Source organism: Gorilla gorilla, chromosome 21, assembly GCF_029281585.2.
Source record: "Gorilla gorilla gorilla isolate KB3781 chromosome 21, NHGRI_mGorGor1-v2.1_pri, whole genome shotgun sequence".
Lineage (NCBI taxonomy): Eukaryota > Metazoa > Chordata > Mammalia > Primates > Hominidae > Gorilla > Gorilla gorilla.
This window is the reverse complement of record NC_073245.2, coordinates 13,099,723-13,113,316: the sequence shown is the minus strand read 5'-3', so window position 1 is coordinate 13,113,316 and position 13,594 is coordinate 13,099,723. Positions and strand designations below refer to the sequence as shown.

Below are 13,594 nucleotides of genomic sequence, written 5' to 3'. Positions count from 1 at the left end.
TCGGCCTCCCTAAGTGCTGGGATTAGAGGCATCAGCCACTGTGTTTGTTGTTGTTGTTGTTGTTGTTGTTGTTGTTTTGAGATGGAGTCTTGCTCTTGTCGCCCAGGCTTGAGTGCAATGGCACGATCTCGGCTCACTTCAACCTCCGACTCCCGGGTTCAAGGGATTCTCCTGCCTCAGCCTCCTGAGTAGCTGGGATTACAGACATGCACCACCACACCCAGTGAATTTTTGTACTTTTAGTAGAGGTGGGGTTTCACCATGTTGACAAGGCTGGTCTCAAACTCCTGACCTCAGGAGATCCCTCCACCTCAGCCTCCCAAAGTGCTGAGATTACAGGCTTGAGCCACGGTGCCCAGCCTCACCTCTCATTCTTAAATCCCAGCTCCTGGTACATAGTAGGTGTTCTGTAATGTAAGATCATAACTAGCTTGGGCACAGTGGATCACTTGATCCCAAGAGTTCAAGACAAGCCTAGACAACATGGTGAAACCCAGTCTCTACAAAAAATACAAAAAATTAGTTGGGCTTGGGGGCACACACCTGCAGTCACAGCTGTTTAGGAGGCTGAAGTGGGAGGATCACCTGAGCCTGGGAAGTTGAGGCTGCAGTGAGCCAAGAGTGCCACTGTACTCTAGCCTGGGTGATATGAGTGAGACCCTGTCTCAAAAAACCAACAAACAAAAAGATCACAACTGACATCTATAATTACAAGTCCATAGATAACTTTCTTTTTCATTCTTTTATTTATTTATTTATTTATTTTTGAGATGGAGTCTTGCTCTGTTGCCCAGGCTGAAGTACAGTGGTGTGGTCCCGGCTCACTGCAACCTCTGCATATTGGGTTCGAGCAGTTCTCCCACCTCAGCCTCCTGAGTAGCTGGGACTCCAGGCATGCACCACCATGCCCGGTTAATTTTTGTATCTTTCTTCTTTTTTTTTTTTTTTTTTTGAGACAGTCTCAGTCTGTCACCCAGGCTGGAGTGCAGTGGCACGATCTCAGCTCACTGCAAGCTCCGCCTCCCGGGTCCCCACCATTCTCCTGCCTCAGCCTCCCCAGTAGCTGGGACTACAGGCGCCCACCACCACGCCTGGCTGATTTTTTTGTATTTTTAGTAGAGACGGAGTTTCACCGTGTTAGCCAGGATGGTTTTGATCTCCTGACCTCGTGATCCGCCTGCCTCAGCCTCCCGAAGTGCTGGGATTATGGGCATGAGCCACCACACCCGGCTAATTTTGTATTTTTAGTAGAGATGGGGTTTCTCCATGTTGGTCAGGCTGGTCTCAAACTCCCGATCTCAGGTGATCCACCCACCTCGACCTCCCAAAGTGTTGGCTGGGATTATAGGCGTGAGCCACGGTGCCCGGCTTTTTTTTTTTTTTTTTTTTTTTTGAGACTGAGTCTCACTCTGTTGCCCAGGCTGGAGTGCAATAGTGTGATCTTGGCTCACTGCAACCTCTGCCTCCCGGCTTCAAGAGATTCTCCTGCCTCAGCCTCCCAAGTAGCTGGGATTACAGGCACCCACCACCACGCCAAGCTAGTTTTGTATTTTTAGTAGAGACAGGGTTTCACTGTGTTTGTCAGGCTGGTCTCAAACTCCTGAGTTCAGGTGATCCACCCGCCTCAGCCTCCCAAAGTGCTGGGATTACAGGTGTGAGCCACCTCGCCCAGCCCATATTTTTTCTTTTTCTTTTTCTTTCTTTCTTTCTTTTTTTTTTTTTTTTTGAGACAGAGTCTTGCTCTGTCGCTCAGGCTGGTGTGCAGTGGTGCAATCTTGGCTCACTGCAACGTCCGCCCCCTGGGTTCAAGTGATTCTCCTGCCTCAGCCTCCCGAGTAGCTGGGATTACAGGCATGTGCCACCACGCCCCACTCATTGTTTGTATTTTTAGTAGAGACAGGATTTCATCATGTCAGCTAGGCTGGTTTTGAACACTTGACCTGAAGTGATCCGCCCACCTCGGCCTCCCAAAGTGCTAGGATTACAGGGGAGAGCCACCTGGTCTGGCCCATATTTTTTCAAATCCCTTTCTCACCATTGTTCATTGGTCCTGAATTTATTTTTATTTATTTTTATTTTCTGAGACAGGGTCTCACTCTATCACCCAGGCTGGAGTGCACTGGCATGATCATGGCTCACTGCAGCCTCGACCTCCCTGGGCTCAGGTGATCTTCCCACCTCATCCTCCCAAGTACCTGGAATCACAGGTGCATGCCATCACACCTGGCTAATTTTTGTATTTTGTAGAGACAGGGTTTCATCATGTTGCCCAGGCTGGTCTTGAACTCCTAGGCTCACCTCTACCTAGACTTCCCAAAGTATTGGGTTAACAGACGAGCCTCTGTGCCTGGCTCCTGAAATAAATCTTTACTTCTGTTATCATGTATACAAAAAGCTTAATAAATTCCAGTACTGCCCTCCCCTCCCCTCCCCTTCCCCTCAAAAAAAAGAAAGAAAGAAAGAAATTCAATGTCACAGATATAGCAAAACCCCAACCCGCTTCCCTCCTCCTAGAGGTAATCGCTATCCTGCAGTTGGTGTGCATCAGTCCCAAGCCTCTTTTCGTACTTTTTCCACGGTTGTTTCCATAAACACTATGTGGGATTGTTTAGTGATTTTTAAAACATATATAGTCCGGGCGCGGTGGCTCACGCCTGTAATCCCAGCACTTTGGGAGGCCAAGTTGGGTGGATCACAAGGTCAGGAGTTCGAGACCAGCCTGGCCAACACGGTGAAATCCCCATCTGTACTAAAAATACAAAAATTAGCCGGGCGTGGTGGCGGGCGCCTGTAATCCCAGCTACTCGGGAGTCTGAGGCAGGAGAATCGCTTGAACCCGGGACGTTGAGATTGCAGTGAGCCGAGATCGCACCACCGCACTCCAGCCTGTGCGACAGAGACTCCGTCTCAAAAAAAAAACATACATAGATGTTTTCTACTGGACATACCGTCTGCTATAATTTCCTCTTAACATTGTGGGTTTCTTTACACCCCCCAAACTCATTTTAATGTCTGACATTAAAGCCTCTCTGTGATGTGCCGCTGGGCGGGGCTCCGAGTAGTGGGCGGAGTCTAGATTGGGAAAATGGGGGGCGGGGCCTATGAGATCCCGGCCTCAGGGTGGACGCAGTGGTTCTGCACTGAGGCCCTCGTCATGGTGGCGCCCGTGTGGTACTTGGTAGCGGCGGCTCTGCTAGTCGGCTTTATCCTCTTCCTGACTCGCAGCCGGGGCCGGGCGGCATCAGGTAGGAGATGCCGCTGCACCAGGGCTGGTGGTACCGGGTTTTCTGGCCTTCTGAGCCTTTGTGGACCGTCGCGCCGCGGCTCCTGCGCGTGCGCATCTGGGCGGGCGGGACGCATGCGCGTCCGTGCGCTAGTCGTGTGCCGGGTGGGGCTTCCGCAGTGCCCTACCTGGAATCGGTGGCCGCGCCGCTACCCCTTTCTCTCGACTCCAAGCCAGAGTCTGGCCTCATCCCTCTCTTCACCCCCGGGAACTCCATACCTCCAAAGGCCTGAGGCCCTGGCCGGCGCACACTCCCATCCGTCACCGTCTGGGCCCTTTCCCTCTGCACCTGTTAGGGAGGCCGCAGGGGTTTTCCATTCCTCCCAGCCTGGCTCCAGAGCAGGTGCCAGGAAGGGGGCATCTGAATATTTTCTGCCTGCCCCCCACGAGCTGGAGAAGCGCGAGGCGGCTCCAGGAAACTCCTGAAGCTCTCTCCCTTCCCGCCAAGGAGAGGGCCCACTCTCCCTCCCCAATCCGCTCCCTGATCAGAAGGCCATGTCATTGGCCAGGGCACAGAACAGATACACCCATCCTCCCTCTTTCCCCCCATTTCTGGTCAGCGGGCGGGTTTGTGTATGTGTTTTCCTGCTCCCTGGGCCCACAAGCTACCTCTGAGCACCTGCGCGCTCCCAGGGGCGGGAGGGACACGCTGAGGGAAGGCGGAGAGCCAGCAGGTCTTCCCGGGGGAGGCTCGGCCACCGCCGGGAAGTGTACTCTCTGGCTGGGGAGCCAGATAAAACCACAGGTGGTGTTAGGCGAGAAATCAGTGGATTCCTGCAGGGGGTACTCGATGAGAGCTGGGGACATCAGGATAGGGGCCTCCTGACAGGCCAGCTGGAAAGGTGGAGCCGGGAGGGGAGAGGAGTATTCACACAGGCCCGAGGGAAGGGCTGAGCCCCCGCCTGGGACCAAGCTGTGGGCCTGGTGGAAAAGGCCTTGCCAGTCAGACTGAGAAGTCGGGGCCTTGTGCTGTGGGCAGCAGGCTGCTAAGCAGAGGAGGTGAGGCTTCCAGGCTGCCGCTCCTCCTGCCATGGGCCGGGTTGGGCTTATAGGCAGCATTGTCATTTCTGTCTTCCCTACAGCCGGCCAAGAGCCACTGCACAATGAGGAGCTGGCAGGAGCAGGCCGGGTGGCCCAGCCTGGGCCCCTGGAGCCTGAGGAGCCGAGAGCTGGAGGCAGGCCTCGGCGCCGGAGGGACCTGGGCAGCCGCCTACAGGCCCAGCGTCGAGCCCAGCGGGTGGCCTGGGCAGAAGCAGATGAGAATGAGGAGGAAGCTGTCATCCTAGGTGAGAGGGGCCCAGCCTGGTGGGGAGAGGGTTTGAGTTGGAGGGGGAGATAAAAGGGCCCCCAAAGCTAAGTGGGGGAGTAGGGTATGAAGCCTCAGGGTAGGAGGGACGTCTGGGAGCCACACGGTAGAGTAGGGGGGGACTTGGGACCTGGCATTTGTTCCAATGGGTCAACCCCCTCTTCCTTCATCTTGGCTCTCAGTGTCCAAGCAGAGGGCAAGGGTCTTCAGTTTGATTCAGAATGTTCCTCAATTCACCCCTTCTATCCTCGCACCCTTCCTGTTATGGGCACACTTATTCCCTGAGGATTTCACCCTAAAGGCAGAGTGCCTGGCCAAGAATTTCTGCAGTTCCTGGAGTGGGGTCACCCACAACCCCAGGAAAACAGTTTAAAGATAGAGACATTCTGTTGACACAGAGGCCTCCATATCCCTGCTTCCAGGAGACCAGGAGAGCCCTCAGGATTGTCTTCTCCAGTACTTGGCAGCTGGCTTGAGCCTGAGGAGGGGGCATCTGGGCCTTTCTCAGAAACTGGGGGCATTTGAGGCTTTTGCCTTGTACCTTTGGGGATTATCCCTTTAGCTCACAAAGAGGCCCTTTCTTTGCCATACCTTCTGGCTCAGACTTGGGTTCAGAGACCCTTGCTGCACAGGCATCAGTGGGTCTTTAACTTGCAGCTGGCCCTGAGGTAGTCATGGTGTTGGGACTGTCATTTCAGCCGGGGTTGGATGGGCAAAGGGATAATTCTGGCCAGCGACTAAGCCCAGAATCCTCAGCAACTCCCGACGATAGTGAGGAGGATTTCAGATTTGAGGCGGGATGAATTTCCTCATGGGACTTCCCTTCCCTGGGGGTTTGGCACCAGAGACAGAAGCCAGAGAACTCTGGAGTTCATTAGCCAGGATATTTAAGGTACATTAGGTGAGACCAGTATTCAGAAAGGTAAAAAACCCTCTCTGGGCCGGGCGCGGTGGCTTACACCTGTAATTCCAGCACTTTGGGAGGCCAAGGAGGGGGGATCACGAGGTCAGGAGATCGAGACCATCCTGGCTAACACGGTGAAACCCCGTCTCTACTAAAAATACAAAAAATTAGCCGGGCGTGATGGTGTGTGCCTGTAGTCCCAGCTACTCGGGAGGCTGAGGCAGGAGAATGCCATGAACCCGGGAGGTGGAGCTTGCAGTGAGCTGAGATCGCGCCACTGCACTCCAGCCTGGGCGACAGAGCGAGACTCCCTCTCCAAAAACAAATAAACAAACAAAAAAAACCCTCTCTGGGCCAGGCATGGTGGCTCACGCCTGTAATCCCAACACTTTGGGAGGCCGAGGCGGGTGGATCACGAGGTCAGGAGATTGAGACCATCCTGGCTAACACGGTGAAACCCCGTCTCTACCAAAAATAAAAATAAAAAAATTAGGGGGGCATGGTGGCTGGTGCCTGTAGTTCCAGCTACTCGGAAGGCTGAGGCAGGAGAATGGCGTGAACCCAGGAGGCGGTGCTTGCAGCGAGCCGAGATTGCGCCGCTGCACTCCACCCTGGGCAACAGAGCAAGACTCTGTCTCAAAAAAAAAAACGAAAAAAAACAACCCTCTCTCCTAATGCCTCCCCTATGCTGTATTCTGGCTCATCAGCCACAGTACCTTAAATATCCAGGCAGCGCTATCTGTGACCCTGAGACACTTGCATATTTTAACCTGATACCTCCTTCTTTATGGCTATGCAATATCTAAAGTTCTCATCTTTTTTTTTTTTTGAGACAGAGTCTTGCTCTGTCACCCAGGCTGGAGTGCAGTGGCGTGATCTCGGCTCACGCCACTCGGCAGCAGATCTCGGCAAGCTCTGCCTGCTGGGTTCATGCCATTCTCCTGCTTCAGCCTCCCTAGTAGCTGGGGCTACAGGTGCCCACCACCACACCTGGCTAATTTTTTTTTTTTTTTTGAGACAGAGTTTCGCTCTGTCGCCCAGGCTGGATGGAGTGCAGTGGTGCGATGTCCGCTCACTGCAAGTTCCGCCTCCTGGGTTCACACCATTCCCCTGCCTCAGCCTCCCGAGTAGCTGAGACTACAGGCACCCGCCACCATGCCCGGCTAATTTTTTTTGTATTTTTTTTTTCCCCTGAGACAGTGTCTCACTCTGTCGCCCAGGTTGGAGTGCAGTGGCGTGATCTCAGCTCACTGCAAGTTCCGGCTCCTGGGTTCACATCATTCTCCTGCCTCAGCCTCCTGAGTAGCTGGGACTACAGGTGCCCGCCACCACACCCAGCTAATTTTTTGTATTTTTAGTAGAGTTGAGGTTTCACCATGTTAGCCAGGATGATCTCGATCTCCTGACCTCGTGATCCGCCCACCTTTGCCTCCCAAAGTTCTGGGATTACAGGCGTGAGCCACCGTGCCCAGCCCTTTTTTGTACTTTTAGTAGAGATGGGGTTTCACCATGATTGCCAGGATGGTCTCAATCTCCTGACCTTGTGATCCACCCACCTCGGCCTCCCTCGGGATTACAGGCGTCAGCCACCGTGCCCGGCCTAAAGTTCTCATCTTTTCCCTTGCCCTATGGGCCCCTCACCATTCTCCCATCCCTACATATTCATGCACACACACACACGCACTCATGGCAGATGCCTCTGGAGGGCAGAGCTGGGCTAGTGACATTTGCAGGTGGGTGGAAGGGGATCCCCCTATTAGGGGAGGGATGAGGGGTTGGGGATCCATCATCATCAGTCCTCTCTGGTCAGAACCTGAACTGTCTTTCTTTGACCATACCCAGCCCAGGAGGAGGAAGGCGTCGAGAAGCCAGCGGAAACTCACCTGTCAGGGAAAATTGGAGCTAAGAAACTGCGGAAGCTGGAGGAGAAACAAGCGCGAAAGGCCCAGCGTGAGGCAAGCTGGAGGGATGGGGTGCAGCTCTGGGAAGTGTGAAAGGGCCGTGCCTTCCTTTTTCCCTAAGGCAGACTCAGGGCTTCTTGCCTGCTGGGCTGGTGTTTGCTGCTTCCCTGGCTCTGTCTCCTGCCGCCTGGGTCTGTGCCCTGGCCCAGGCATTGCCTTCCCTAGTCTGTCTGGGCGGTGGGCACACTCTAGCCGGGTGTGAGGGATGTGCCCCTATGAAGACCTCTCTCCAGGCAGAGGAGGCTGAACGTGAGGAGCGGAAACGACTCGAGTCCCAGCGCGAAGCTGAGTGGAAGAAGGAGGAGGAGCGGCTTCGCCTGGAGGAGGAGCAGAAGGTGAGGCGAGCCCCTACCCTGACCTCTGACCCTTGACCAGGCAAGGCAGCCTTGCTTCTTATGCAGCTCCCTGGCACCTCCAACCTAGAAGGTGGGCCATAGACCTGGCACAAGGGCAGGTCCTGGTTTATTTGGTCCCTAGGCTCCACCACAGCCTAGAAAAACCACTGCTGAAAAGCAGAGCCTGGAGTGGGGATTTTTGTGCACGTGACTATTGAACTTTCGGGGAGCATGTGAGGAACGTGAGGCGAGGAGGACAGCTGGGCAGAGAAAGCCAGGAGAGGAGGAGAAGATGGCAGAGAGGTGATGGGGGTCTGGATCCTGAAGCCTTGAGGCTGGCAAAGATCATTGTAAGAGATGGTGGTTACATCGAGGGCCTGGCATACAGAAGGTGCTCAGGGAATGGGGTCCACTGCAGTAAAGGTGACTAATGAACATTTGTTTGCCAGATGCTTTCTTTGTTCTGAGAACCAGGTTTCCAAAAAAGAGAACACCATAAAGATGTGGGGTACATAGGGTTAGAGCCAGGGCTGCCCTAGCTGGGAAGACCTGTGACCTCTGACTGGCCTGTTGTCCCAGGATCCTGGATGGCAGGAAGCCTGGATGTGGGTGCTGTGGCTGATAAGCCAGAATACAGCATGGGGGAGGCATTAGCAGAGAGGGTTTTTTCCTTTCTGAATATTGGTCCCGCTTAATGTACCTTAAATATCCTGGCTCTTCTCCCCTGTAACCAGTTTCCCTTATCCTTAACATCCTACCTCACTTTAATACCTTCCTCACAACTAATATTGACACATTATTGTTAACTAAACTCTAACATTATTCAGATTTTTCTTTATTGATTGATTAAGACAGGGTCTTGCTCCGTTGCCCAGGCTGGAGTGCAATGGCACGATCTTGGCTCACTGCAACCTCTGCCTCCCAGCCTCAAGCAATCCTCCCACTTCAGTTCCCCGTCCCTGCGAGTAGCTGGGACTATAGGTGTGCACCACCATGCCTGGCTAATTTTTTTTTTTTTTTTTTTTTTTGGTAGAGATTGGGTTTCACCGTGTTTCCCAGGCTGCTTTTGAACTCCTAGACTCAAGCAATTCTCTTCCCTTGGCCTTCCAAAGTGCTGGGATTACAGGTGTGAGCCACCACACCTGACCCCATTATTCATATTTTATTTGTTTTTTCCCAGTATCCTTTTTCTTTTCCAGGGTCCCATCTAGGATGCCATGTTACATTTAGTGGTCATGTCTCCTTAGGCTCTTCTGTGTCATGACAGTTTATCAGAATTTCTGTTTTTTTTTTTTTTTTGAAACGGAGTTTCACTCTTGTTGCCTAGGCTGGAGTGCAGTGGCATCATCTTGGCTCACCACAACCTCCACCTCCTGGGTTCAAGCAATTCTGCTGCCTCAGCCTCCCAAGTAGCTGGGATTACAGGCATGTGCCACCACGCCCGGCTAATTTTGTATTTTTAGTAGAGACGGGGTTTCTCTATGTTGGTCAGGCTGGTCTCGAACTCCCGACCTCAGGTGATCCGCCCACCTCAGCCTCCCGAAGCGCTGGGATTACAGGCGTGAGCCACTGCACCAGGCTTTTTTTTTTTTTTTTTTTTTTTGAGACAAAGTCCCTCTCTGTCTCCAGGCTGGAGTGCAGTGGCACGATCTCGGCTCACTGCAACCTCTGCCTCTTGGGTTCAAGTGACTCTTCTGCCTCAGTCTCCCGAGTAGGTGGGACTACAGGTGCACCACCACGCTCAGCTAATTTTTATATTTTTAGTAGAGAGAGGGTTTCACCATGTTGGCCAGTATGGTCTCAATCTCTTGACCTTGTGATCCTCCTGCCTTGGCTTCCCAAAGTGCTGGGATTACAGGCATGAGCCACTGTGCCCGGCCTTTTTTTTTTTTTTTAAGAGAGATGGAGTCTCACTCTCACCCAGGCTGGAGTGCTCACTGCAGCTTCAAACTCTTGGGCTCAAGCAGTACTCCTGCCTCAGCCTCCCTGGTAGCTGGGGCTACAGGTGTGCACCACTGTGCCCAGCTAAGACTCCTTGCTTTTGATGATCTTAACCTTTTTTTTTTTTTTTTTGAGGTACAGTCTTGCTCTCAAGGCTGGAGTGCAGTGGCGCGATAGCTCACTGCAACCTCCACCTTCAGATTTCAAATGATTCTCCTGTTTCAGCCTCCCAAGTAGCTAGGATGACAGACGTGCACCACCACACCTGGCTAATTTTTGTATTTTTGGTAGAGGCGGGGTTTCACCGTATTGGCCAGGCTGGTTTTGAACTCTTGACCTCAGGTGATCCACCCTCCTCAGCCTCCCAAAGTGCTGGGATTACATGTGTGAGCCACTGTGTCCGGCCTTAACAATTTTGAGGAGTCCTGGGCAAGTAGTTTGTAGAAGGTCCCTTAATTTGAGTTTGGTTGATGTTTTTCTCATGGTTAGACTGGGGTTATGGATCTGACTGAAGAAGACAATAAGTGAAGTTCCATCTTCAATGCAACATACCAAGTATGCAAGTTATCCGCTTCACTTGTCCCTAATGTTGTTAACCTTGGTCGCCTGGCTGCGGTTTTGTTTGCCAGCTTTCTCCACTGTAATGTGACTGTTTTTTTCCCCTCTTCCCGTATTTCTTTGGAAAGAAGTCACTGTGCACAGCCCACACTTAAGGGTTGGGGAGTTAGAGTTCTTACATAAATTATTTGGAAATCTCTTACAGGAGATATGTCTCTCCTTCCCTATTCATTAAATATTCATGCAGTCTTTTTTTTTTTTTTTTTTTTTTTTTTCTGAGATGGAGTCTCACTCTGTCATCCAGGCTGGAGTCCAATGGCGCAATCTGGGCTCACTGCAACCTCTGCTTCCCAGGTTCAAGCGATTCTGCTGCCTCAGCCTCTCGAGTAGCTGGGATTACAGGTGCCTGCCACCACACCCAGCTAATTTTTGTATTTTTAGTAGAGACGAGGTTTCACCATGTTGGCCAGGATGGTCTTGAACTCCTGACCTCAGGTGATCCGCCTGCCTCAGCCTCCCAAAGTGGTGGGATTACCAGCGTGAGCCACCATGCCCGACCAGCCATTTTTTTATATTTGTATAGACTCATGAGTATTTATTTTGTACTTTGTGTTATAATCCAGTAACATGTTATTTATTACGTTGTTGAGATTGTTCCAGCTTTGACCATTGGGAGCCCTTTCAGTTGGCTCCTGTGTACCTTTAACACACACTTGTTTTGTTTTTTGAGCACTTAGTTTCTGGCACTGCAAGATGCCCCGGACTCATCTTGTATATTACTTGCCCCAGCTTTAGCTTTCTGGTTTTTGTTTTTGTTTTTGAGATGGAGTCTCGCTCTGTCCCCCAGGCTGGAGTGCAGTGGCACAGTCTCGGCTCACTGCAAGCTCTGCCTCCCAGGTTCACGCCATTCTCCTGCCTCAGCCTCCCGAGTAGCTGGGACTACAGGCGCCCGCCACCATGCCTGGCTAATTTTTTTTTTTTTTGTATTTTTTAGTGGAGACAGGGTTTCACCATGTTAGCCAGGATGGTCTTGATCTACTGACCTCGTGATCCGCCCGCCTTGACCTCCCAAAGTGCTGGGATTACAGGCGTGAGCCACCACACCCGGCTAGCTTTCCATTTTAAAATTTTTCTGAGTGCTCTGGAAAATGTGTTGGGTTGAGGGAGGCTGTTTTACCAGGCAGTAGTGGTGATGGAGCAACATAGACAGACCAGGGAGTTTTCTGGAAGTTAGAGAAAGAAGGGGTCAATAGGACCTCATTTCTGACCAGTTGGCTGTGTTAATTCACAGAGCCAGGGACCTAGGAGGAGGTCTAAACATAGAAGAGTAGGTCCCAGGGTCTGTCTGCTGCCTGTGAGATGGCCCCGTAGCTGTGTCACATGGACCGTTGTGTGTTTGGGAGAAGAGATTCGGGTGGGGCTACAAGTGTGGTAGTCACTGGCAAGGAAGGGGTTGATGCTTTGGGCATGGGCGAGGTGGCCCAGAGAATGTGGAGGAGAGAGAAGAGGCAGGGCTGAATGATGAAGGAGGCGGGAAGAATGGCCCAAGGAGCAGGAGGAAATCCAGGAGAGGGTGGGATCTGGAAGCCAAGGGAGGAAAGAAGGATCACTGAGAGGACAGGCATATGAGACCTGAAGGTTGTACCTTGAGTTTGGTGAGTGGAGGGCATGGGTGAGACTGTGGCAGGAGTTGTTTCATAGAACTGGGAACGCAGAAGCCAGACTGGAGTGGGCTGACTGGGTGAGTGGGTGGTGAGGAAATGCAGGGTTCACATTTGCTCATGAGGTTTGGACATGACGGGGTATGCTTGGTGAGTTACACAAGGAGAGGATGGGGCAGGTGATTGGAGGGTATTGTAGAGTGGGGTCATGGCAGGGTTTTCAACAGATTTTTGCTAAGATCCCCTGAGCACGGAGGGCGGGAGAAGGGGCTGAGCAGCATTTGTCCAGGTGATGATGAAACTGATGACAAGAGGGGCCTCGGCCCATTGTTCAGCTTGGGGGAGGGAGAAATGGGGGTCTTGAAGGAGCTCTGTCTCTGAGAAAAGGCTGGGCTATATGCTCTGGTGTCCTGCAGGGGTAGCAGCAACCAGAACAGGTGTCTGCCCTGTTCTGCCCCTGATACCTGACTTTTGCCTCCTATGTCCACAGGAGGAGGAGGAGAGGAAGGCCCGCGAGGAGCAGGCCCAGCGGGAGCATGAGGAGTACCTGAAACTGAAGGAGGCCTTTGTGGTGGAGGAGGAAGGCGTAGGAGAGACCATGACTGAGGAACAGGTGGGCCTGCTGCCCCTGGGAAGCCCCTCTCTGCACCCATCAGTGCAGCCTGTGCCAGACCCAAGGCTAGCCACCCCATCCCAGACGCCCCTGGCCGGGCAGTGAGAGGTGGGTGGGCAACAGTACCAGCAGGCTTTAGTGGCCAGAGGCCTTGTCCTCAGCAGAGGCTGGTGCCTCCGAAACTCTCACCCTGGAAGGCTCTGCTGCTTGTGTAGGCAAGCGGTATGTGCAGGTGGTTGGGCGGGCTCAAGGCAGGCTGCAGGCAGGTGGCCCTCAAGTGAGCAGGTGGTACTTGGGTGAATGGGTACAGAACCCTGTGGCCTTGCTAGGGGGTGCTCACCCTGATTTCTCTGCTTCTCTAGTCCCAGAGCTTCCTGACAGAGTTCATCAACTACATCAAGGTAAGAAGCCACTGAACAGAGCCTGAGTGTCAGCTCCCTGCCTGGCATGTGCAGGTTGGATGCCTCCAGTGGGGGCTGCAGGCAGGGCATTCAGGCTCATGCAGGAGTGGACAGGGGGGCCCAGAGGGGCAGAGCCACAGGGTCCTGGCCAGGAGAGTTTCTCTCCCTCCAACCCCGAAGGTGGAGAAGGACCTGGGTCTGTGTGGGAGGCGCAAGCCTTTGATCACTTCCTCACACTCAGTTTGACAGTTTCCCTGCTCTTCAGACCCCACGCTCAGTGAGTCAGTGTGTTTTCAAGTCTCTTCACATGTGTTTCCTGTCAGTTCTGTCACACTGAGGCTCCACTGAGTTGAAACAAGCATCCTCTGCCATGTGCTCCTGACTGGGAGCTTGGGTCTTTCAGGGGAACAGGATGGTGTTTCCTTTGGAGTTGAGGGTGGGGCGGCAGTGTGTCCCCTTCTGTCCGCAGCCACCGCGCAGGCCGCCTCGATGCTGCTCCAGGTTGCATAAGCACATCCTACTTTGCTTTGCTGCTAAGCAACTTCTCTCCCACGAAGGATGCCATGAGGGGAGAGGTTTTCAAGTGCAACTCAGAGGTGCAGAGGCGGCTGAGGGAAGGAGTGCAGAGGGA

At 52.9% G+C, this 13,594-nt stretch overlaps 1 protein-coding gene across 1 annotated transcript in view; it reads left to right on the top strand.

Annotated features, from left to right (window-relative positions):
• The first annotated feature begins 3,072 nt into the window (after positions 1-3,072).
• DDRGK1 (DDRGK domain containing 1) overlaps positions 3,073-13,594 on the top strand; it is a 14,207-nt gene continuing 3,685 nt past the window's right edge. The window contains exons 1-6 of the mRNA XM_004061729.5: positions 3,073-3,245; positions 4,366-4,569; positions 7,336-7,448; positions 7,688-7,789; positions 12,440-12,562; positions 12,925-12,963. Of these exons, the coding sequence (XP_004061777.5) occupies positions 3,086-3,245; positions 4,366-4,569; positions 7,336-7,448; positions 7,688-7,789; positions 12,440-12,562; positions 12,925-12,963 (741 nt within the window). The 5' untranslated portion in view covers positions 3,073-3,085. The remainder of the gene's footprint in view (positions 3,246-4,365; positions 4,570-7,335; positions 7,449-7,687; positions 7,790-12,439; positions 12,563-12,924; positions 12,964-13,594) is intronic.